At 37.4% G+C, this 22992-nt stretch overlaps 1 protein-coding gene across 1 annotated transcript; it reads right to left on the reverse strand.

Annotated features, from left to right (window-relative positions):
- Positions 1-3416: 3416 nt before the first annotated feature.
- Positions 3417-6658, reverse strand: LOC116146942 (annexin D1-like). Its single transcript, XM_031432375.1, has 5 exons — positions 6497-6658; positions 5558-5703; positions 5096-5314; positions 4099-4311; positions 3417-3920 (listed from the first exon to the last, which is right to left on the reverse strand). The coding sequence occupies exons 1-5, from the start codon at positions 6570-6572 to the stop codon at positions 3624-3626; spliced, it is 951 nt and encodes a 316-aa protein (XP_031288235.1). The 5' UTR covers positions 6573-6658; the 3' UTR covers positions 3417-3623.
- Between the last annotated feature and the right edge of the window lie 16334 nt (positions 6659-22992).

Consider the following 22992-nt stretch of genomic DNA (forward strand, 5'->3'; position numbering starts at 1 on the left):
AATATTAATTGAAGCTATTTCCGCAAATAATTTAAGCAATAATTGAGCAATTAAAACTCCATAATATTTGATTATACTAACTTTTCAGCTTTGCATAATATGTTATGGTGAAATCCACTTTTACAAGTTGAACCAAACCCATCTAACTCATTTAAAGGCAATTTTAACATGTTAAACCTTCAATATGGGATAAAAATTGAGGTTAGGGTTTGGGAAAAATAGATATATATAGGATAATTTTGTAATTAAATATATAGTATAAGGGTAAATTAGTAAAATTAATACTAAAATTTTCGGGACGGGTCGGGCCTAAAGATGTACCCATGCCTGGCCCGTACCCGAGGTCGGGCCTTAAAATCAAGCCCAGGCCCAAGCCCAAGCCCGCCAACCTCGGGTAAAGCCCGCCCCTTTCGGGCCGGGCCGGGCTGGGCCGGGTACCCGAAAATGTCGGGCCCATTGCCATCTCTAGTTGTTATGAGCAGTTTCACGTCGTTACAATAATTGGCAGGTTACCAAATGATACTATTCGATTGAAGTCAATGAGATCTGTCAACCTGGTCGACTTGTTTTCTGTGAAGAGACAAGAAAGATCGTTAGAAAGCAAAGCCAAAAAGAAAAGAAAAAATTCACTAAGTACACGAAGGGAAGACCTACTCAGTTCCCTGAATTGGCAGATGTCGTCGTAACGAAAAAAGAAAAACTTAGTCTCATACGCCCTAACATTACTAGGGTAATTAAAGATACCTATCTCGATCAAAAATCGCTTCGAGGGGTAATAAAAATCCTGATCCTTGCTCTTCTTCAAGTAATACGAGCAAGCGAACTCTAGCGCAGTCAGCTGACCGAGGCCATTCTCAGCGCACGTGATATACATAGCCATAATTATCATATATGAGTTCCGCATCAGCTACAGAGGTGCGACCTCGAAGTAATCCATTATCGACCTGATAAAGGGGTGGAAAGGAATTAATGACCCGCATTTGAAAATGCACTCGGAGACCGCGGCCATTCTCTCTAGGGGATTTCAAGCTGTGTACAACCTGTATCAGAATACGTCTATGCTAAGTGCGTATTGGTCTACCACCCTCTGTATCTCTTCTGGGGTGGCCACTGACAGAACCTCCAGTGAAGAACTCGCTAGGGCGTCCTACGCCTATGAGCTCGTCCCCTTATTTGTTCTGGTCGTTGTAGGGTCTATCTCTTCTACAATCTAAAAAAGAGGGACAAGCAGAGATTATTCAGTCTCCATACAAAATTTTGTACGACAGTGTGGAAGAGAAAAACCCTAATGTATCTTCCAAAAACCCTAAAAAATCCTTGGGGACCACCCCCAATGATTCGTACCCTAAAAACCTATTTCTTACAGAAGACTAGCCATAAACACCCACCATTATCGCCTGAATAAGCCATATTTGAAGCAGAAAAAAGATAAGTAATGGAAGGATCTTCCTTACCTCTCGGCTATGGAGGGTGAACTTCTTACTATGAACGGAAAATGCACACCAACTTGAAGGATTAAAAATCTGGTCTCGCAAGAGCTTTTTGCTTTTTTTGAAAGTATGAGTGTTGTGACATTAGTTAAGGCGAGCCTGAGGTTTTATAGTGGAGGAAATGGAGATTGGTCTTCCCGAAGCCAAGCGATGTTCGGGCGGAATGCATCTCTCACCGTTGATTTCGACCACGTGTCATCAATCGGCGAGAAGGAGTAACCGCCATGCTTCGAGAAATTCAATCGTTGCTTCTCTCTATTGAAATAATCGAGCGACGGCTCGATTCTCTCCTCCACATTAAATGCGCTCTCATCTGCATTTAATGCCCTGATAAAGAATGTCATTTCAGCATGGCTTGCATTTAATGTGCATGACTGACACTTATTGCGCACAGGACACGTTTGTCAAAATAAAGGATACTTCATTAATGGATTAGTTGTCAAGCGCAACGGATAACGTTTGAAGAGATCATTGGAATAGAACACTCTTCGTCACATGTCGGTTGCGGAGTGATGTGATTCCTTGCCTCCAGCAGAAATATGCTAAGTGTAATTAGGTCGCGGACCTCGGTTAAGATAAGATGTGCATCGATATGGCACTGAGTAGGGTCTAATCTAGGTCGTCAACTTTGCGGAAGAAGACCATCTCAAGTCGCTCATAGAAAAATGTTGTACGACCTCCTTGTAGCCAGGTCAGCTCGACCAGGCGTCATTTGGGATATATCAAATTATGGCATAATTATGAAGTTCTCAAGGTTCGATCCTTAAACCTTAAAAACTAAGGGACTTCTGTTATGCCTGAAAAAGTAGGGCTGATGTAGAGTCTCGTCAATAAAGGATGGTCAGAGAAAGGGTTTTGTGTCGTCCAAGTGCAGCCACATCGCGCCTAGCATAAGTGGTATGACTCCTGTCAGTGTAACAGGTGAGTGCCAGGCCAGCAAGCGGCTGGAAATCGCCCACGTGTCAAAGCCCTGCTTTAGGAGAGGAAATCTCTCAGGCAGGTGACCAATGGGACGCAAAGGAAGATTTGCACGGCACCTACCCACTTGTAGCTTTTATAATCATTACCTTGAACTCTCCCACTATAAATAGAGGATTTCCCTCTCATTTGTGGGGGATTGGCTAATTTTGCGCTGAAATAACTCTCTCTCTCTTATATTCTCTCTCTAAACTGTAACTCAGCTCACTGAATGCCACCTGACCTCTATCTCTTATTAATACATTAGAAGTGAACATAGGATTCGCTTTTGAGCATCCGAACCACTTTAAATATTGCTCTTTACCTTTTATTTAATTTAATCCTCTCATATCATGTGTGACTTCTAACCCTTTTTAGTATTTTACACGTGCAACTAGTTAATGTCAAAATCAAGTATTAACAATTTTGATGATGATTGTGAGTTTTAATGTTTGCTCTTTTCTCGTTTTTAAGGTTTGAAGTAAATTATAACACTTATATCTATTAATTAAAATACCATTTCAAGTTTGAAATGAATTAAATAGTTATGAAGACTATTCGCTTCAGCGGAGCGATAAAAGCTTATCGCTTAAACGATAAAGTTTCTGATTATTTAATTTATTTCAAAGTTGAAATGGTATTTTAATTAATAGATATAAGTGTGAAATTGACTATTGAAACACCATTTCAAATTTAGAATAAATTAAATAATCACGAATTTCATTACTCAAGCGACATATTGCTTGAGAGAATGTCGCTTGAGAGATAAATTTATAGATATATCTAATATCAAGGGATACAAACAATTTAATCCATTAAAACAATTTATATCCAGGATCCCTAGTGATAATTGTCTCGCACTCTCAGTAGACTAAATTGGTCGCATCTCATAATACTAAATTAAGTGTAAAATTTACTTAAAACCGTAAGAATGAAAGTATAAATAACCCGCTGACGGAACTACTTCCATTTTCGACAAAATAAACTCATTCATAAATATGGTAGTTTAATAGCATAGCGAACTCCATATTATTCAGGTAAGCATAAAAGGTTCTTTAAAACTCACAAAACCATAAGATGACAATGAAACAAAACATGTAGCAAACCGCTAACACCAACAAGCAAACATACTTAATAGATAGATAGCCTCTTTTATCTCTCGCAGTTGACAGCTACTCAGGCATCACCGTGTCCTATCAATGCCAGAAGTATTTTTTCATAGTCCCCAGTGGTGTCCTTGACAATGGCACGATCGAGAGGAACACTGTTCCTTTTCTGATATTCTTCTTTAATGACCTTCATGTCAATCTCTGCCCTTGTGGTGACAACTCTGGTCAGAGCTCCTTCATCTGTTCCTTGTCTATTAATTGCCAAACGAAGAACCTTTTCGAAGTACCTCTCAGGGCGGATCAAACATTTAACTGTGGCCCTCAGTAGTGCAAGGTACTCGTCCTTAGGATCAGTCTTCAAGTCCTGCAAATAGTGCCAAGAACAGTAAAATTCTATTACGGGGGTGATTAAGAGAGAGAAATTGACTTCTCAGGAAGTTGAAATTCCTGGCCGATAATGTGCTAGGAAACAAGTAATTTAGTTAGAAAAGAATAATCCTGGAAAACATCTTGCTAAATACTGCCTTTGAAGCTCACAATACCTTGTTGATATCATTGCCAAATTCATTTTTGTAGTGATTCAAAGTTGCATTAATCTGTGCTTTGCTCCTTGTAGCCAAGATCCTGATGAGATCCTCATCAGTGTATGCCTTCTTAGAGATCTTCTCATGGAGTATCTTAGCTTCTGATTTTGCTAGTGTCATGTTCACCTCATCTCCCTCATATCGGTATGAGGTCACAAGAGGTAGCAAAAGCTGGTATATATGAATGTATTGCAGCACCAAGCCATCCACAATGTCAATGCATACAAACAATTCCATTAACCATAAAGCACAGGAAGACCAACAAGAATTAGAAAAGGTAAAATTCAGAAGACAATAAGAATCTCAAATAAACAGAAAAGACGGGCAAACTTAGAATTCCAGATGAAATGTTTCAAAGCTCAGAAACATAATCATTTTCATTTTCTAAAGTATTACAAGAATAGCTACAGAAGATTGATTCAACTGCCATTCTTCACCCAAGTAAGTTTAGTAACTTGGAACTGGCCTTTAGAAATTAGAAGTACTAGCATATTCTATCCACTAAAATCATTATCCTTTTAATTTTATAAATCACTAGTACTGGAAACTGAATTCCACCAAAGTAAGAGTTCAGGAAATCATTCTCATTTTCCTTTCAATCAAAAGTATATAACAATATAGTTTGTGATCTTGCAGTCCATCTGACCCAATTCATCAGGTCATCACAACCAAGCATACAGTTACTAATTCCAAAGAACACACAGTATAAATGTGGTCAGAAACCAATTTCATGTACTTATATATCAGCTCACCTCAAAATTCTGCCTGCATTCTGAGAGTGAAAAAAGTTACGAAAAATCAAGTATATTATTCTATGAACAACTGAAAATAAAAATTAGATTCCATGCAACATATAAGGAACTCAAGGAACAATTTTTTTTTTTTTTTTTTAAATCATAATCATAAACGTTGATATTTGCTTGAAAGGGTAAATGCTGATATTCTTGAAACCTACCTTGCGGAAGTCCCCAGTAGTGTGATGTGCAACATCCTCTTCAAGAGATTTCTTGTAACGAGCATGATAAGCTTGCCTTGCCTGAAGCAACTGATTTGAAGACCTTGTGCAGGCAATTTCCATAAGAACTTGATTGCTTGAAGTCCACCTCTTGGTGGCTTCATTAGCCAAAAACGCATCACGTTCAGCAGGATCTAGAGTCCAAAGCAGCACCACTCTCTGATGATAAAAAATTAGGTAAAACAAGTATGTCAGCCTCTTAAAACACCATGCTAAAACCTTACTCCACAAAATTTAGATCAGTACCATAAATTTTGATTTTATCAACTATACAACCAATCTCAAAGAAAGATAAGATCTATTTTGCCCTGTGTTCTGCGATGAATCCTTACAATAATCTATGAACAAGGCATTGAGTATATTTTACACCACAGTAGAACAGAAGTGCACTAAAAAACAGACCTCAAAGTCATTAGATAGTTCTTTGTCCAGCGCCTTGAGGAGATCTTCTCCATAAGTTTCAGCATATGTTTGTCGAATCAACTTACGTTGTGCAGCATTTCTATGAGCCAGGATGGATATGATCAGCCCCTCATTTGTTCCCCATCCTGCAATTGTACTTGATGTTAGAACATTTTCCAAGTTCAGTAACTAATTTCCATGGAACCATTTTTGGAGGCTCCAAGTTCAAAAATTCAGACAAACAGTTCCATCATCACAAATATCAATATGCTTTAATTTATAAGTAAAAACACTTATATTCCAGGAAAAAGATTATTCAAATCAGAGTCTATAATTATATAGCACTATGTGAATCAAATTACAGTAATGTACAATGAGAAATCGTAGTCTAAGACAGCAAACATGAAAAGTAACTTAAATAATGTTATATATAGCATCAGATCACCAAGAAACCAATGAGAATCCACCGGACAAAAAAGTTAACTTGGAAAAGCAATAGCTTAAAGATTAAAGGATTCTAACACCATCGATCATTACAATCATCCTTAGATCAAGCTTATTTGACGTTTAACATTCCAAACTAATATCTTCAACAAATTCATGTCACAATCAATTAAACTTCGCCATCGTTACAACAAAAAAAAAAAAAAAAAAAACACATTTCTTTGACAAATCATCTTTCCATCAATCAAAAAACAAAGATCTCACGTCAAAACCTCTGTATGAACTTTAATCTTAAAAAAAGATCATGCTCAACAGAAGAAAAAGAAACATAAAACATAAGAAAAAAAACCTACATAATATTGTCCCAAACCGATCATCGAGAAAATAAGATGACCGATCAGATCGTTGAAATGTGATGATCAAAATGAATCATGAAACATAAGTTTGATAGACAAAACAGAGGACTTATAAAAGGCGATTGGATAAAGAGGAGACCTGCAAAGGCTTTTCTTAGCTGCTCACAGTCTTCGGACAAAGAGGGAACTTGATTTGGAACGGTGAGAGTTGACATTGTAGCTCTGGTTATTTGCTTCACTTCTTCTTTCTCTCTGCGCTCGTAGAACCGAAAACTAAAATGACTAGTGAAGGAGACAAGTGAATCGCCTTTTTTTTATACACGAAAATGTATCTACGGGGATATGCCATGGCCTTCTCTTGTATTGCCACGTCAACATTCTCAAACTAGCCCTTTCTTTTTCTTTTTATAAATCGAACGAGCGGTTGTTCGCGAGTCAATATCTGATTGTCATATTGAGACGTGTGGACGGTTAAGATAACATGCTTATAATAAAAACTGTAGATTTTGATATGATCCCGAGGAATAATCATTAGATCCACAGATTAGCTAAAGTAGGCAACTATTAATGACAAATTAAATTAATAAATTTTAAAATTTAGGATATGATTCCCAGTGAAAATATAAGCGTCAAGCGATGCAATTATGACTTAAGAGTTAAATCATGGTGCATATAGGACAGCGCATGAGAGACCACCTTTTAAGACATTTATTCTTTTACCCCCAATCCAATTCTCTTGCTGTAGCTTTCATTGCTCAAGAACTTGGCCAAGCTACCTCTTCCAAGTACTACTGTTGAGAATATAGACAGAAACAAACAAAAATTCACGATATTTCGGTGTGGTATCTTAGTTAATGCTCTTATGTAATTTAAAATCTCTTTTTGGTCTTCAATGTCACCTGGACATAGAGAGTGAAATTGCTACAATATTCCCTGACAATAGTTGTGATCTATAAACACTTACAAATCCACACTTCCCGATGCAATACTTCTCATCAAAATTCTTTGTGGTACTCACGATTTCTTGGTACATTATTTTTCCATCCAAAATTAATATCGAAATAAATTCTTCCCTCTTCACATTGCCTTAGTAGTGCTAACATTTCGAAGCTACACATAGCACATTTCAGTTACCTTCATTGTGTAAGCTAGCATAGCAAAAATGAAAGAAAAATGAGATCATGATATACATCATCCATTTCCTATTAAGGTTACATTGAATAAGTTAAATGTCCTTACGACAATGCATGTGCCACATCTCTAAGACTTTGCCCCTTTCAAAATATGTTTTCTCTTACCCCAACTTAATTAGTTCTCTTGCTACTGCTTCACATCTCAAATTTTATTCAAGGAGAAAAAAAAAATTCTATGGTATCAAGATGATGTGGTACAACAAAACAATGTGTGCATGTCAAAAAATTATTAATACCTAAAAATTTTAAATTAATTTATAGATAAAAGTAGAGAAAAAAATTTCGATATCACAAAAATTCACAGGAGGATAATATGGATGATGTAATATCTCGTTATATTCTAGCTTTTTTCTTGTTTAAATTGCCCTTTTCAAGGTACTCATAAATTAATTGGACGTGCAAATCAATTGAATGACTGTCAGGGACGAAAACAAGTTTTTTTTTTTTTTTTTGTGGGAGGGCTAACAAAATTTAAAACTATACATAGAAAAATTAGCTTTGTTGATGTAAGAAGATTGTATGAATAAAAAAAAATACCTATTTAATATTGTGAACTTCACCACTTAGAATGTATAATTTATTTTGAATTGGGAGATGAATGAAGAAAAAACGCCTTCATGACAAATTAAACTTAAACTAATATCTGTTGAAATTGAAAACGTAGTTGCTTTGACTGTAAGAATTTAAAGAAATAGAGGAAGAGAGTTGCAGAAATAAGTGCAAAGATGATGCAAGGTTGAATTCTAACAATAGTTTTTGATATTTTTCCATGAATTCTGATTAGATTTTTTTTTTTTTCTTAATAAAAAGTGTTCATGAAGTTAACATATTAAATTATGTAAATATATTAAGTTATATTAAATAACATATAATATATTAATTATAAATTTAAAGATAATAACTTTTTAAATATAATTTTTCTGCAGCCCAGTGAGCCACCGTCTCGTTCCGTCCCTTACGATTGCGAGCACAATTAGCCTGCTCTTTCATAATCTCTGTTTGTCTGATGCGAGAACTTTGCAAGGTTGTAGTCTGCCAGGATCACCACACAATCCTCTTTCCCTTTTAATGCTTCTATTGACAAACAATTTTCAAGGTCAGTAAATTTGTTGAGTAATGCTAAGTCTACAATCCAATCTCATAACTTTCTCTCACAAACCTTGAGATGATAACTTGTCACTGGTCAGCTCGTAAAATGGTTCTCTTCTACCTATTTGCAAGCTAACCAATGACAAACTGTCACGGCGAAGATTGTGAGAGAAGGTTGTGAACCTAACATTATTGAAATTTGTTTGTTGAGAAATTCTATTCAGAAAAATTTTGTACAACCTGTTTATGTGGATGTATACTATCGTTGCTTATCCTCTGGCAGTGACAGATGTATGAATCATGTATGCTCAGACGCATTAAACTTGCATTCATTTATGAAAAACCATTTGTTTGCATATATGCGTGGCTGCGCTTAACACTCAACTTCCAGAGTTTAATTAGCAAATTAATTGTACACTGTTGATGCTTGATTTTGACACCAACTATTCGCATGTGTGAAATGCTAAAGAGACTTAGAAATCACCCGTCATATGAGGGAATTGAATTAAACAAAACATGAAGAGTAATATTTAAAGTGGTTCGAATGCTCAAAAGTGAATCCTACGTCTACTGCTATTATATTAATAAGAGAGAGAGGTCAGGTCACGTTCAGCGAGCTGAGTTACAATTTAGAGAGAGAATACAAGAGAGAGAGAGAGAGAGAGAGAGCTATTCCAGCGTAAAATTAGCTAATCCCCCCAAATGAGAGGGAAATCCTCTATTTATAGTGAGAGAGTTCAAGGTAATGATTATAAAAGCTGGAAATGGGTAGGTGCCGTGTAAATCCTTTCTTTGCGTCCCATTGGTCACCTGCCCGGGGGATTTCCTCGATTAAAGCAGGGCATTGACACGCGGGTGATCTCCAACCACTTGCTGGCCAACACTCACCTGCTGCACCGACAGGAGTCATACCACTTGCACCAGGTGCGACGTGGCCGCACTTGGACGACACAGAACCCTTCTGAGCTCTGACCATCCTTTACTGACGAGGCTTCATGGCAGCCCTACTTTTCCAGACATAACAGAAGTCTCCTAGTTTTTCAGGTTTAAGGATCGAACCTTGAGAACTTCATAATTATGCCATGATTTGACATATCCCACATGACGCCTGGTCGAGCCAACCCGGCTACAAGGAGGTCGCAAAACATTTTTCTACAAGCGATCTGAGATGGTCTTCTTCAGCGAAGTTGACGACCTGGATTAGACCCTACTCAGTGCCGTATCGATGCGTCTCTTATCTTAACCAAGGTCCTTGACCTGATTACACTTAGCAGATTTCTGCTGGAGGCAAGGAATCAGATCATTCTGCAACCTACATGTGACGAAGAGTGTTCTATTCCAACTACCTCTTCAGATGTTATATGTTGCGCTTGACAGCTAATCCATTAAAGAAGTATCCTTTATTCTGACAAACGTGTCCTGTGCACAATAAGTGCCAGCCATGCGCCTTAAATGCGAGCCATACTGAAACGACATTCTTTATCAGGGCATTAAATGCGGATGAGAGCACATTTAATGTGGAGAAGAGAATCAAGTCGTCGTTCGATTATTTCAACAGAGAGAAGCGACGATTGAATTTCTCGAGCCATACTGAAACAACATTAAGCGACGATTGAAAATGCGAGCCACACTGAAACGACATTCTTTATCAGGGCATTAAATGCAGATGAGAGCGCATTTAATGTGGAGAAGAGAATCGAGCCGTCGTTCGATTATTTAAACAGAGAGAAGCGACGATTGAAGTTCTCAAAGTGTGGCGATTACTCCTTCTCGCCGATTGATGACACATGGTCGTAATCAACGGCGAGAGATGCATTCCACCCAAATGTCGCTTGGCTTCGAGAAGACCAATCACCATTTCCTCCACTATAAAACCCTAGGCTAGCCTTAAGCAATGTCACAACATTCCTACTTTCAGGAAAAGCAAAAAGCTCTCGCTAGACTAGATTTTCAATCCTTCAAGTTGGTACGCACTTTCTGTTCATAGCAAGAAGTTCACCCTCTATAGCCAAGAGGTAAGGAAGATCCTTCCATTACTTATCATTTTTTCTGCTTTGAATGTAGCTTATTCAGGCGATAATGGTGTTTATGGCTAGTCTTCTATAAAGAATAGGTTTTTAGGGGACGAATCATTGGGGGTGGTCCCAAAGGATTTTTTAGGGTTTTTGGAAGATACATTAGGGTTTTGTTCTTCCATGTCGTCATACAAAATTATGTACGGAGACTGAGTAATCTCTGCGTGTCCCCCTTTTTCAGACTGTAGAAGAGATGAACCCTACAATGACCAGAACAAATGACGGGACGAGCTCGCAGGCGCAGGATGCCCCAGCGGGTTCTTCATAGGAGATTCTATCACTGGTCACCCTGGAGGAGATACAGAGGATGGTAGACTAGTACGCACTTAGCGTAGACGTAGTCCAGTACATGTCGTACATAGTTGAAATTCCCCCAGAGGGAATGGCCATGGTCTCCGAGTCCATTTTCAAATGCGGGGCATTAATTCCTTTCCACCCCTTTATTAGGTCGATCCTCGATTACTTTGAGGTCGCACCTCTACAGCTGACTCCGAATGCATATATGATAGTCGTGGCTATGTATATCGCGTGCGCCAAGAATGGCCTCGGCCAACTAACTGCGCTAGAGCTCGCTTGCTCGTATTACTTGAAGAAGAGCAAGGATGAAGATTCTTATTACCTCTTAAAGCGATCTTCGATAGAGAGAGACATCTTTAATTACCCCAGTAATGTCGAGGCGTATAAGACTAAGTTTTTATTTTTTCATTACGATGGCGTCTACCAATTCAGGGAACTGAGTAGGTCTTCCCTTCTTGTACTTAGTGAATTTTTTCTTTTCTGTTTGGCTTTGCTTTCTAACGATCTTTCTTGTCTCTTCACAAGAAACAAGTTGACCAGTTGACAAATCTCACTGACTTCAACCAAATAGTATCATTCAGTAACCTATCAGATTATTGTCGCGACGCGAAACTACTCGTGACAACTGCAAATTTGAGGAAGTACGGCTTCTTCAATTCGGAAGCGACCTTCAAAACCTTAACACGTAAGTGTCCGCAGTCTTAGAAAATTTTTGCTTTTGTATGTAGCGAACTTTTTTACTAACAGTATCTGCATGCAGTGAATATGCCATCCAAAGTGAAAGAAGTGAAAACACTCTGTTAAAGGCTGAAAACTCCATTGTTTCTCTTGTTTTCTGATTCTGACCATAATTCAGACATAACACGGAATATTTGTATATACAAAGACCTTTAGGTGCTTAAAAAGTCTACCACCGTCTTTAATTTACTTGAGAGAGAAATTTCCTGCAACTTGCACCTAGTGTGGACAAAAATTATGAATTTCTCACACTTTTTTCCAAGAAAATGACTACCAAAACCTCATACATTAAAGAAAACTCGATTCCTTAATCAACGGAGTAAGTTTTCAATTGAATTGTTCCACTCAAAATTTTCTTAGAACGTGATTTTGTCAAGTTTTTTTTTTCTAATAAAAATATTATTTAAAAGATTTTTTTTTTTATTTTTGAAAAATTATAATTGATTTAATAGATAAGACTTTTCATCTATTTTTACCCTTCTACTACTTTTATGTTTTCACTTTAGCAACTCCAAGCCTTTAATTCATGTGACTTTAGCACTGGAGTGACTCTACTTGAGCATTAGATTTTATTATTATTATTATTGTCCAAATTAGCATTAAAAATTAAATATTAAAACTTCTTTAAACTAACAAATAAATTAACTAATTATATTTTATAATAATTAAAGAATAAAATCTATTATTTCGAAAAAAAGAATAGTAAATACAATGTTGATTTACATGCAAATGATACAGAGAAGAAAGTATTTGGGAAAGTTGCAATATGTCGTTTATTGATGAGTAATGTTTCTTTACTTTATATACAACAAGATAACCATAGTTAACTACTAACCTGGGTTAACTAAATTAAGTAACAACCTAACAACCTTCCTAACAAACTAACAGACTAAACTGAATTTATGAACAAACTAAACTAACTAAAACTATATTGATTTAATACTTCCAATTCCCCCCAACTTGTGTAGTAAATGATGATGAAGATGTTTCCCAAGAGCTTTGGTAAGGATGTCAGTTGGCTGCTCAGATGTTGGAATATAGATAGTATAATGAGTCAATTTTTAAGCTGCTCTCTCACTATGTGGCAGTCAATGTCAATATGTTTGATCCTCTCATAAAACATGGGATTGGAAGCAATGTAGGTGGCTACTTGATTATCACAGTGAAGAGGGACAAGAACCAAGTTAGAAAACCTAAGTTCTTTAAGAAGCTGGACCACCCAAATTATCTCACAAACTATAGAGGTCATGGCCCTATATTCAGCTTCAACGGAGGACTTAGAAATGGTTGCCTGTCATTTTGATTTCCAGGAAATCAAGGAGGAGCCAAGGAAAATGCAATAGCCAGAAATCGATTTTCTGGTCATGAGGTAGAAGCCCCAATCAGAAACACTATAGGCAGATAAAGTCAGAGAGTTAATTGCAGGGAAAAATAAACCCAATCCCGGAGCTGATTTCACATACTTCACTACTTTGAGAGCTGCTATCATATGGGATTGCTTGGGCTGATGCATAAATTGGCTTAGCAAGTTGACTGAAAAACTAATATCAGGTCTTGTGATGCACAAATACAACAATTTGCCAACTAACTTCTGATAAACTAAAGGATCTGGAAGTAGAGGATCAGGACCAGTAGAAAACTGACTATCATAGGCTATAGAAGTAAGCTTCAAATTTGATTCCATAGGAATAGTAGAAGGCTTAGAGGCTGCCAAACCAGAGTCTAAAATGAGCTCCAGGGCATACTTTCTTTGACATAAACTGATGCCCTTGGAGGATCTTGTAACTTCTAATCCCAAGAAATATCTTAGTAGCCCCAAGTCTTTTAGTTTGAAATTAGAATGTAGCAAGTCCTTAATCTGTTGTTTCAGGTCCAAACTAGTACCAGTGATGACAATGTCATCTACATAAACTAACAATAGGACAATGTGAGAATTTTGGTGCTTAACAAACAAAGAGTAATCAGATTTCGACAGCTGAAATCCACCATCCAAGAGAGCTAAAGTGAGCTTGTAGTTCTAGGCCCTAAAATCCTGTTTCAAGCCATAGAGAGACTTGTGCAACCTGCAGACAAGATCTTTCCCCTTGTGCTTGGAAAAACCTTGAGGAAGACTCATATAAATTTCTTCTTGCAAATATCCTTGCAAGAAAGCATTATCAACATCTAGTTAATAAAGAGGCCAATTGTGCATAGAAGCCAAGGCTAAAATTTTCCTAATAGTAACCATCTCCACAACAAGGGAAAAAGTTTCTGCATAATCGATACCCACCTGCTGTGTGTAGCCTTCATCCACCAAACATGCCTTATATATATCAAGAGTACCATTTGCCTTATATTTCAGTTTGTAAACCCATTTGCAGCCAATGGGATTTTTTCCAAGAGGTGAGGGTACCAATGACCAGGTGTGATTAAGCTCCAAAGCCTGGATTTCCTTGTTCATAGCATTTATCCAATGCTGGTCTTTGGATGGTTGAGCAAATGAGGTGTTTTCAACTAGTGAAAGACGGGAGAGAAAGGCTTTATATGAGGGTGAGATAATGGAATAAGAAATAGAATTTGAAATGGGGTACTGAATGTGGTTAGCTGATGAAGAACGAGAAATAGTGGGATAAATAAAGTCTTGAGTCCAAATAGGGGGACATGTAAAACTCCATTCTAATTTAGTAATAGCAGGAATTTTATTTAGTTATTTACTTCCCTTTCTATTTGATTTTATGGTATTGTTGTAAGAAAAGGGTATTTCTATCAGTTTTTAAAGTGTACGTTGAAGGGTGAAAGCAAAAGAAATAAATTCTGATGGGTTTGCATGTATCAAGAGGGAAAAATCTAGACACTTTTGCTAGGAAAAGCTTATGTGGTGGCGTTAGACTGAAATTAAGAGAATATTTTTGCTTTTTCCATATGGGGGGGTGGCCGGTGGGTGGGTGGGTGTCGGGTGGGCGATGGCCTGCTCAGACTTTTTCTGCAAGATTTCGTGTTCAGAAAAAGAAAGCGAGAGAGTGTTGGTTTGATGAACCAGAAAAATCGAAAGGGGCAATTTTTAAACAACCCTCTTAATTGAATTGTATAAAAGCTATCAAGTTTTCATAAATGTTCTACAGCTAATGCTAACTCTTATTGAGTTATAGGAATTTAAAATCTTGATTAGTGTTGTTTAATTCTGGATTAAAGAAAGTTAAAGATTAATCTTTCTAAAATTATACTATATTCCTAACAAACATCCTGAAATCTTGCGCAAACACCCCAACACACCATTGATGGTCTTCCATTCTACGGCCCACTTAACGCATCTCCACTTCGTACTCGGTTTTTCTTGGAGCTCCCGGTCGTACATCTTCTGTCTTCGTGCTGCATCTATCTTCTTCCTCCTCCTCTCATCTCTTCTTCCTCATTCCTACTATACTTCTTTTCCTCCTCCCTTAACACTTTCTTCTTCTCTCACCATTACACTCTTCTCGCCAAAGATCCCCTCCTCCTCCTCCTGAAATTCGTCTAAGTTGGTATCTCCCTTTTATTTTTATATTTATGATTTACAAAGATTCTAATATGGGGGGTTTGAGTTTATGATTTTGATTTGGTTGTTTAGGTTTTTGGGTTGTGTTTGATGTAATGCAAGTTGTATTAAGGATTGAAATTTGTTGATATTTTCTCTGCATTAGATATGCTGGGGTGATAGCACCCGATTGTATGTGAGATGGCTGAAAATGTGTTTTTTTTGGTGATACTGACGTGTGTGAGGTTAGCGGCTTATAGGGCGATCTCGGTATATGCAAAGTTGTTTAATGCATCTCGGTATGACAAAAAAATACGATTGCTTGATTACATGTAAACAGATCAGCTTAATAATGATCCTGGTATACCTTGAGTTTTTGGTACAGGTGGCAGCAGATTTCTTCTAAAAACAGTCGACCTCAGGATATACAGCTGCGTGAAAAGGATATCGTTTAAAGAAAAGTCGATCGGCTTATATATTGTATACTAGATTCGCTTAACTGAGTTGATGCAGTACAGGCTATATAGCTGCGCTTTCGACTACTCCGTGTCCATATAGATTGTATATTGCCATAATGGTTACCCCTATTCGTTCATACCTTTATGCTCTAATGGTGCGCCGCCCGTCTACTAGCGTATGCCATTTTTTTATTAATTTATTCAATGTGCAGTATTTTCTCATCTTTGCAATAGAAGGTGGACAAAAAGTGGACTTCTCCGCGTTTTTCTTTTGATCGCTGATCTCAGCCACCACGTCCAGTAAGACGAGTCAGACGCACCTGTCTGCCGTGCGCTCTGTGAAAAATTGTCCGCAGTTTGCTTAGTTTTCTTGGTCAAGAAAGTTACTCATAAAGATATAATGGTTGATAAACACTCTGACACTCTGTTAACCATCTACTCTCTGCACGCCTATACAGAGACCCAATCGCTAGCGATAGACCGGCAGTTCCGCTTTAAGCGATATAAAGATTACTTGATACCTTGGTCAATTTTATTTGTCCAGGTTATGTTGATGCGACCATCTGTAGTTTAAAAAATAGTAGATGATACCAACAGTCTCAAAGCTCAAATTTAAATTGAAAGTAGTAATAATGGTGCATGGCTGTCCACTGGATGGCCAATCGTAGCGACATACGATAAGTGTTTATAATAGTCCTGAATACCCACTGACGCCTACGATGCCAGATCGCTAAAACACGTGATATTGTTTAATTTATGTACGTAACATGTTTATACCTATGTGTTTTGATATAGCCGTAAAAGTCGAGCTATTTTAAATCATCAAAGTCTAACAAATGGTCGGGTCATTGCGGGGCGTCAGAGTGGAACACATCGGTACACCTGTATATGTTTTAAATATAGTCATACGGTAAACCTTCTCATCACCATAATGTTCTTAATATAGTGCCTTAAGCATACTAACTTCTGAAGTTTTACAATACCTAATTCCTCACCTTCTTCTGCTTTTCCAACTTCTCCCGTCCCGGAGGTCCACGCACGGCACCAGGTGGCACCTGAGCAGGGTCACACCGGATATATTATATATGACATAAAATACTGTCTACACATATACTCGGTATACTATACCGTAAAGACTGATTTAATTAAAATATAATTCGGTCATAATCCACTGAATAACATAGTCCACGCTAATAGTTTAATATAGACGTCAACATTCTACACAACCTAACCATTTAATAATAGCCCGTAAAAGAACTAACTTAAATTAAAATATAATAAGGGCATGGTTGTCCACTAAACAATCGTACACCTGAGTATGTATATATAGACTTAAAACCATTCTAACACCAATATTTGTTTACAATCATAGCCCCCCCCCCCCCCCCCCCACCGTACACAAGTAACACATTTAATTAAAAATATAATAACGGTCTGGTCTCGTTGATTAATCGTACACCTGATATGCTTTACTATAGATGTACAACATTCTACAGCCATATATGTTTACAATATGCCGTAAAACGAACTCAATTGTATTAAAATATATTAAGGGTCATCGGTCCAACTGAACGTGCAATCGTGTAGACATGCTGATAGTTTAAATATAGATGTTTAAACATAATACCCTCTGAGGCTAACGACATAGGGGGTGTTGTGTGATTAGTGCTGTGGGGCACCGAGTTACAAAGACACGAAGCAATGCTACTAGAGTACATGATTCCGTGAATATCGGTGTGTCGCAGTGTGATCTATTGACAAGACGGACTACCTCTACATATTAATATCTACTGTGTGAAGGAACGTGTGAAGTCACGCTAGGAATTCGTTGTGGGGGGGGCCATGGGAGGTCGCTGAACTTACAGGGGTCATGGAAGTAATGCGGGCGCGGGGTATCTACGTAAGAACTAAGTCGTAACTGTGTACTGTGAATAAATAGCAGTGCGTGCGTGTGGTGTGCGTCAGTCTCCCCCAGGCGTGGGTGCTGTAATCGCAGAGGACACCGGACGTACGATTTTTCACTACGCCCGAAGCTCATACCAGCAGTACCTATCCCACCTAGTATCGGTAGATAGAGCCGTAAAAGAACTATTTAATTGAAAAGAATAATATCTCCGACCACTTGAATGAATCGTACCTTGGTATGTTATACTATGACGTGGAACCACTGTCATCTCCGCGGAAGCCAATTACCCTAAGCGTTCTACTTACTAAGGCCTCGTAAAAGAACTATTTAATTAAAATATAATAACGGTCTAGTCCACTGAACGAACGTACACCTGATATGTTTAATATAGACGTAAACATTCTACACCATATGTGTTTAATAGAGCCGTAAAAGAACTAATTTAATTAAAATATAATATGGTCAGTCATTAACAAATCGTACATCTGATATGTTTAATAGAGATGTAAACATTCTACACCATATATGTTTAATAGAGCCGTAAAAGAACAAAATTAAATATAATACGGTCAGGGTCCACTGAACGAATCGTACACCTGATATGTTTAATATAGACGTAAACATTCTACACCATATGTTTAATATAGTCGTTAAAGAACTAATTTAATTAAAATAATAATGGTCATGGTCCACTGAATGAACGTACACCTTATATGTCTAAGATCGTTATCGCTTAACCAATTAGTGAAATACAATAAATTCCAAATACACTGGACCGCTTAAGAGATTCATTTTCTCTCTTAAGTGATCCTGTGTATTTGACGTAGTCCTTAAGAGATCTGGTTGTATTTATATTATCGCTTAAGCGATTCTATGCTTTACATTGGTCGCTTAAGCGATCACGAACAAGACAGAATCAAAAAGTGCCAAACGCACGATCGCTTAAGCGATTTATTCTATCGCTTAAGAGATCCTTTGCTTTTAACCTTGGTCGCTTAAGCGATCATGTCCGAGGCAAAATAAACTTCTGCCTAGATGCACAATCGCTTAAGCGATTAGTATATTGCATTAGCGATTCTTCGCTTTTACTATTATTCGCTTAAGCGTCATGAACAAGACAATAATAAGTCCCAGACGCATGATCGCTTAAGCGATCCTTTGCTTTTAACATTGGTTGCTTTAAGCGATCATGTCCGAAGCAGAATCAACTTCTGCCCAATGCACGATCGCTAGCGATCTAAATCGCTTATATCAGATCCTTAAGCGATCTTCTGTCTATGCTAGATCGCTTAATGATCCTTTGCTTTTACTCTTGGTCGCTTAAGTGATTTTAGATCGCTTAGCGATCATGTCTGACGCTGGAATTGCGCCGGCATCCTTCTCTTCATTTTCATTTTCAACTCTTGCCCTCCCTTGTTTTGCCAATAGAATGTCTTCCGTCGACGCCATCTCCTCTCCTGGTGGAGCAACTTCAGTCATCGGAAGTTACTCCCACCACAACTTCTCTTCTCTATTTTTGGTAGACCCAGTGGTGCCTACAATTTGGGGAGTAGATGAGTTTTTATCTATTTCTTTAAGGATCTCAGCCATTATAACTTATCGGGAATGGCAAGGAATGACAAAAATGCAAAGAGCAAAGAAATTGAGAAATTGCAGAAAATTGGAAGAAAAAACGAGAGAGAGAAGGTGTTGAATCTTTTGGTGAGAAAGGAAGCTGAGAAAATGTGTTTTGCCTTTCAAATTTTAAATCACTTCTTCTTATTTACTTTAAACCCCACAAATGTTTAATTCTTTCACCATAATCCTTTTTGCTTCTTTAATTACACTTAAGTGTGTCGTTCATATTTTTACCCAAAAAATCAAAAAGATTTTCATGGCATTTTTTGTATAATGGAAACTGGGATGGGTGGGAGTTAATTTCCTCAAAAAGAAATGGGCTGTTCGCCAAATGAAGAAGAAGAAAAGATGACAGAGCTGAGGAGAAACAAGAGCAGAGCAGAAAAAAAAAAAAAAAAGGAAAACGAAAGGAGAAAGAGAGAAAGATAGAAGAGGATAGAAATAAAAGAAAGAATAGAAGAAAAAGGAGAAAAGAAGAGAATGGTTCGGCTGAAAATGGTAAGTGAGAGAGAAATGGAGGAGATGAATGAAAAATAATGGGAGGAGAAAAGAAGCAGACTGGTTGTAACCCAAGTTCTAGTAATTCATGCTGCAGCTTGGGAGGTAGATCTCTCATTTCTTATTCAATCCAACAGAAAAAAACTAACCATTGTTGTTCCTAATGCTAGATTAGAAGAGAGAGTGGAGAGAGTGCAGGGAGCTTCGGCTGAGCTAGAGAGTGGATTAAATGAAAACTTTCCTAAAGTTTAGATCTATGCTAGCATGTTAATTGTAGTATCCATTTTTGTATTTTTTTTTGATGAGGTTTGAGCTAAAAGTGACTGTGCTTGATTTACTTTCTATTGTATGTTTTTCGGACAGATTTTGAGAGTGGTTGATTTGAGTTTTTAAAAATGGAATGTAATTGAACTTGCATGCTTGTTGTTTTTCAATAACTGTGATGGTGGCTGGATATTTTGATTTCATGCATTCGGCTGGCAGCATTTTGGGAGATGCTTGAGTTATGTTTTTGAACTAAAAGTTGGTTGGTTGAATACGCTTGCATGCTTCTAGCTGAACGTCTTTAAGAAATTGATTTCCATGGTGTTTTTAAAATGCTGGAAGTTAAGGCAAATTGAGTGGAAATTGTATTGAGTTCTTGAGTATTGCATTTAAACGTTCGGTGGCCCTTTTATTTCCATAAGATGCACATTTCGCATGCATAATGTAATTCATTACTCCTCAATATTATATATATATATATATATATATATTCTATATAATTGCTTTGATTATATTATCTGCAATAGTATCAAATTAGAGTTTGACATGTTATATGTAGTTTAATTGATGGATATAGGCTTGGGTTTTGGATTTAATTAATTGGTGTTTGGGATTTAATGGAAGAAATTGGGCCTAATGGGTTGAGTTTAAGTAATAGGCTTAAAGGTGTTTGGTTTATTGAAATAGTTGAACTGTTGGATTTTTATTCTTATTGTGGGCTTATTTGAATTAATGGTTATTATGTTGGTGGGTTTACTTGTTGGAGGACTTATTAACAAAAAAAAAAAAAAAGGGGTGAACTGTTGTTTTAAAACATGTTTAGAAAATTGCAGTTTTACCCTTGTTGTGATTTTTGACATTTATGTCAACATGCAGAATTTATAAGCCAATATGTGACATATTCATGAGTGTATGTCGTTAAGAATATGCATGAGATTTTTCTTTGTAGTTTCTATAGCCACCCTATGAATTACCCTCCCCCATGATAGACAGTTTGGCTCTGCGCATGCATATGACATTTAAGTGCCTCTGCAGGCGTTGAGTGTTCCGCCAGGTATGACTTTTGAGGCTCTGCTGTGCGATGATAGACCTTGCCGGTATGACAAGTACTTACCTCCGCTCTCCTGCGTGTGAGCACCCACCAGGTATGACAAATTTTTCCCCAGGTACTAATTGTGGTGAGGTTTCTAATACCAAATGTTGAGGTTTTATTCAGAACCCTATATAGTTAAAGGAAGTAAGTCAGAGATAGTTTACTGAGTGCAAGGTGGTTAAAATAAATCAACATATGCATACGTGAATGGGGTGTTTGCTTCCATTGCATATTCATAGAATTATATTCGTCGGTTTTTGCTTAAGAATTTTTGTATGTTTATCATTATTTCTTTTTTTTTTTTAAAGAACTTTTATAAACCTCCTCTTTCCCCCCTCTCTGTATTTTCTTCAACTCACCCATTTTTAAATGTTTTTCCCCCTCATAGGACCCCTCCAGAGATCGTGCCGAGTAATGAGCCTTCGCTCAGGTTGTGCCACGCGTCGACATCTTTTTATGTGGGTTTTATATTTACGTCGTATTGTATTTTGAACTTCCGCTTCAAAAACTCATGTTTCCCACATGTATTTCCTTTTGTTTATGTTTTTGGAAAATATTGTATAGGTGGAAAACCTGACACCACAAGTTTCCCTAAATCTTTTCTTTTGTAAACGAAAGACGGTTTTACGTTTTTTTTTTTTTTTTTTTAAGATGCTGGAAATCGAAATGAGTAATACTAGCCTTATAAAGAGGTATACAAAGACCCAACAAAGAGTCAAATCTAGCCCTTGAAAGAAGAGAAAAAGAGAGAGAGAAAGAACAATCATGAATTTCAAAGGCTGGATTTGACCTTTATGGGTCTTTGTATGCCCTCTTTGTAAGGCTATATTACTCAATGGAAATACTATGTGTTATTTAGAAAAAGTAAATCCTTTAACAAGTTCAAAGTTTTCTACATGGCACTCTCGGGTATCCGAGTCTTGTGGAGCACCCGGATCCTACGGGATGGAAAATTCGGGACGGGTCGTGTCAGGACAAGTATGTCTGCTGGATCTCCTCAAAACATGAGGAGAAATAGTAGACGAAGCGAGAAGACTCTAAAACTTGGTGATTAAAGAGAGATAAAAGAGTGAGTCAGTAGTGTTTGGAAGCTGGACTGTGGTGAAGCATTATCTGAAGAGGGTATAGATGAAGAAATACTTATTCTGAAACAAGAAAATCAGAATCGGAAAAAAACAGTTGTGAAGGTTTGGACAAAGCAAAAGGGAAAATGTTTTCATAGAAAAACACATCCCTAGGACAGTCACAAAATGTGAGGACAATTGTAAAGTAGGTAACCTTTTGAGTTAAGGAATACCCCAAAAACTGAGAGAATGCTCTCAGAGATAGCTTATCTTTGGCAAGAGGATGGTTGCATAAGCCAAGGATCCAAAAACTTTCAAATGATGCAATGCAAAGGGTTTTAAGGAAAAAAATTCAAAGGGTGACAATCCATTAAGAACAGAGGTAGGAATTCTATTAATGAGGTAAACAACAGCTTGTACACAGTAGCCCCATAAATGAATGGGAACATGGGACTGAATTTTTAAGGCCCTAGCAACCTCTAAAATGTGTCTATGCTTCCTCTCTACAATTCCATTCTGTTGAGGGGAGTAAGCACAAGAATTTTGATGAATAATCCCCTTGCTATGCAACATATCATGAAGGTTTTTGTTAAAAAATTATGTGTCATTATCTGACCTAATGCATTTCGGGTGTAAGTGATATTGTGTGTGAACCATTTGAAGAAATTGTTTGATGGTGGAAAAAGTGTCGGATTTAAATTGCATAAGAAATAACCATGTTACCTTAGAATGGTCACCAACTATGGTAAGAAAGTATCTAGCATTGCCATGGGTAGGTGTCCTATATGGACCCTAAACGTCCATGTGCAGAAGGTCAAAAATGTGTGCAAATTTTGATTCACTATGAGGA

This window comes from Pistacia vera, unplaced genomic scaffold (genome assembly GCF_008641045.1).
Source record: "Pistacia vera cultivar Batoury unplaced genomic scaffold, PisVer_v2 Contig1152, whole genome shotgun sequence".
NCBI lineage: Eukaryota > Viridiplantae > Streptophyta > Magnoliopsida > Sapindales > Anacardiaceae > Pistacia > Pistacia vera.

What these genes read in the sequence shown, in the direction of transcription:
- LOC116146942 (XM_031432375.1), bottom strand. Translation starts at nt 6,572, where the DNA reads ATGTCAACTCTCACCGTTCCAAATCAAGTTCCCTCTTTGTCCGAAGAC. An exon ending in GCTAAGAAAAGCCTTTGCAG is followed by an intron (nt 5,704 to 6,496) that starts GTCTCCTCTTTA and finishes GTACAATTGCAG; the next exon opens with GATGGGGAACAAATGAGGGG. An exon ending in CTACTGGGGACTTCCGCAAG is followed by an intron (nt 4,312 to 5,095) that starts GTAGGTTTCAAG and finishes CATATATACCAG; the next exon opens with CTTTTGCTACCTCTTGTGAC.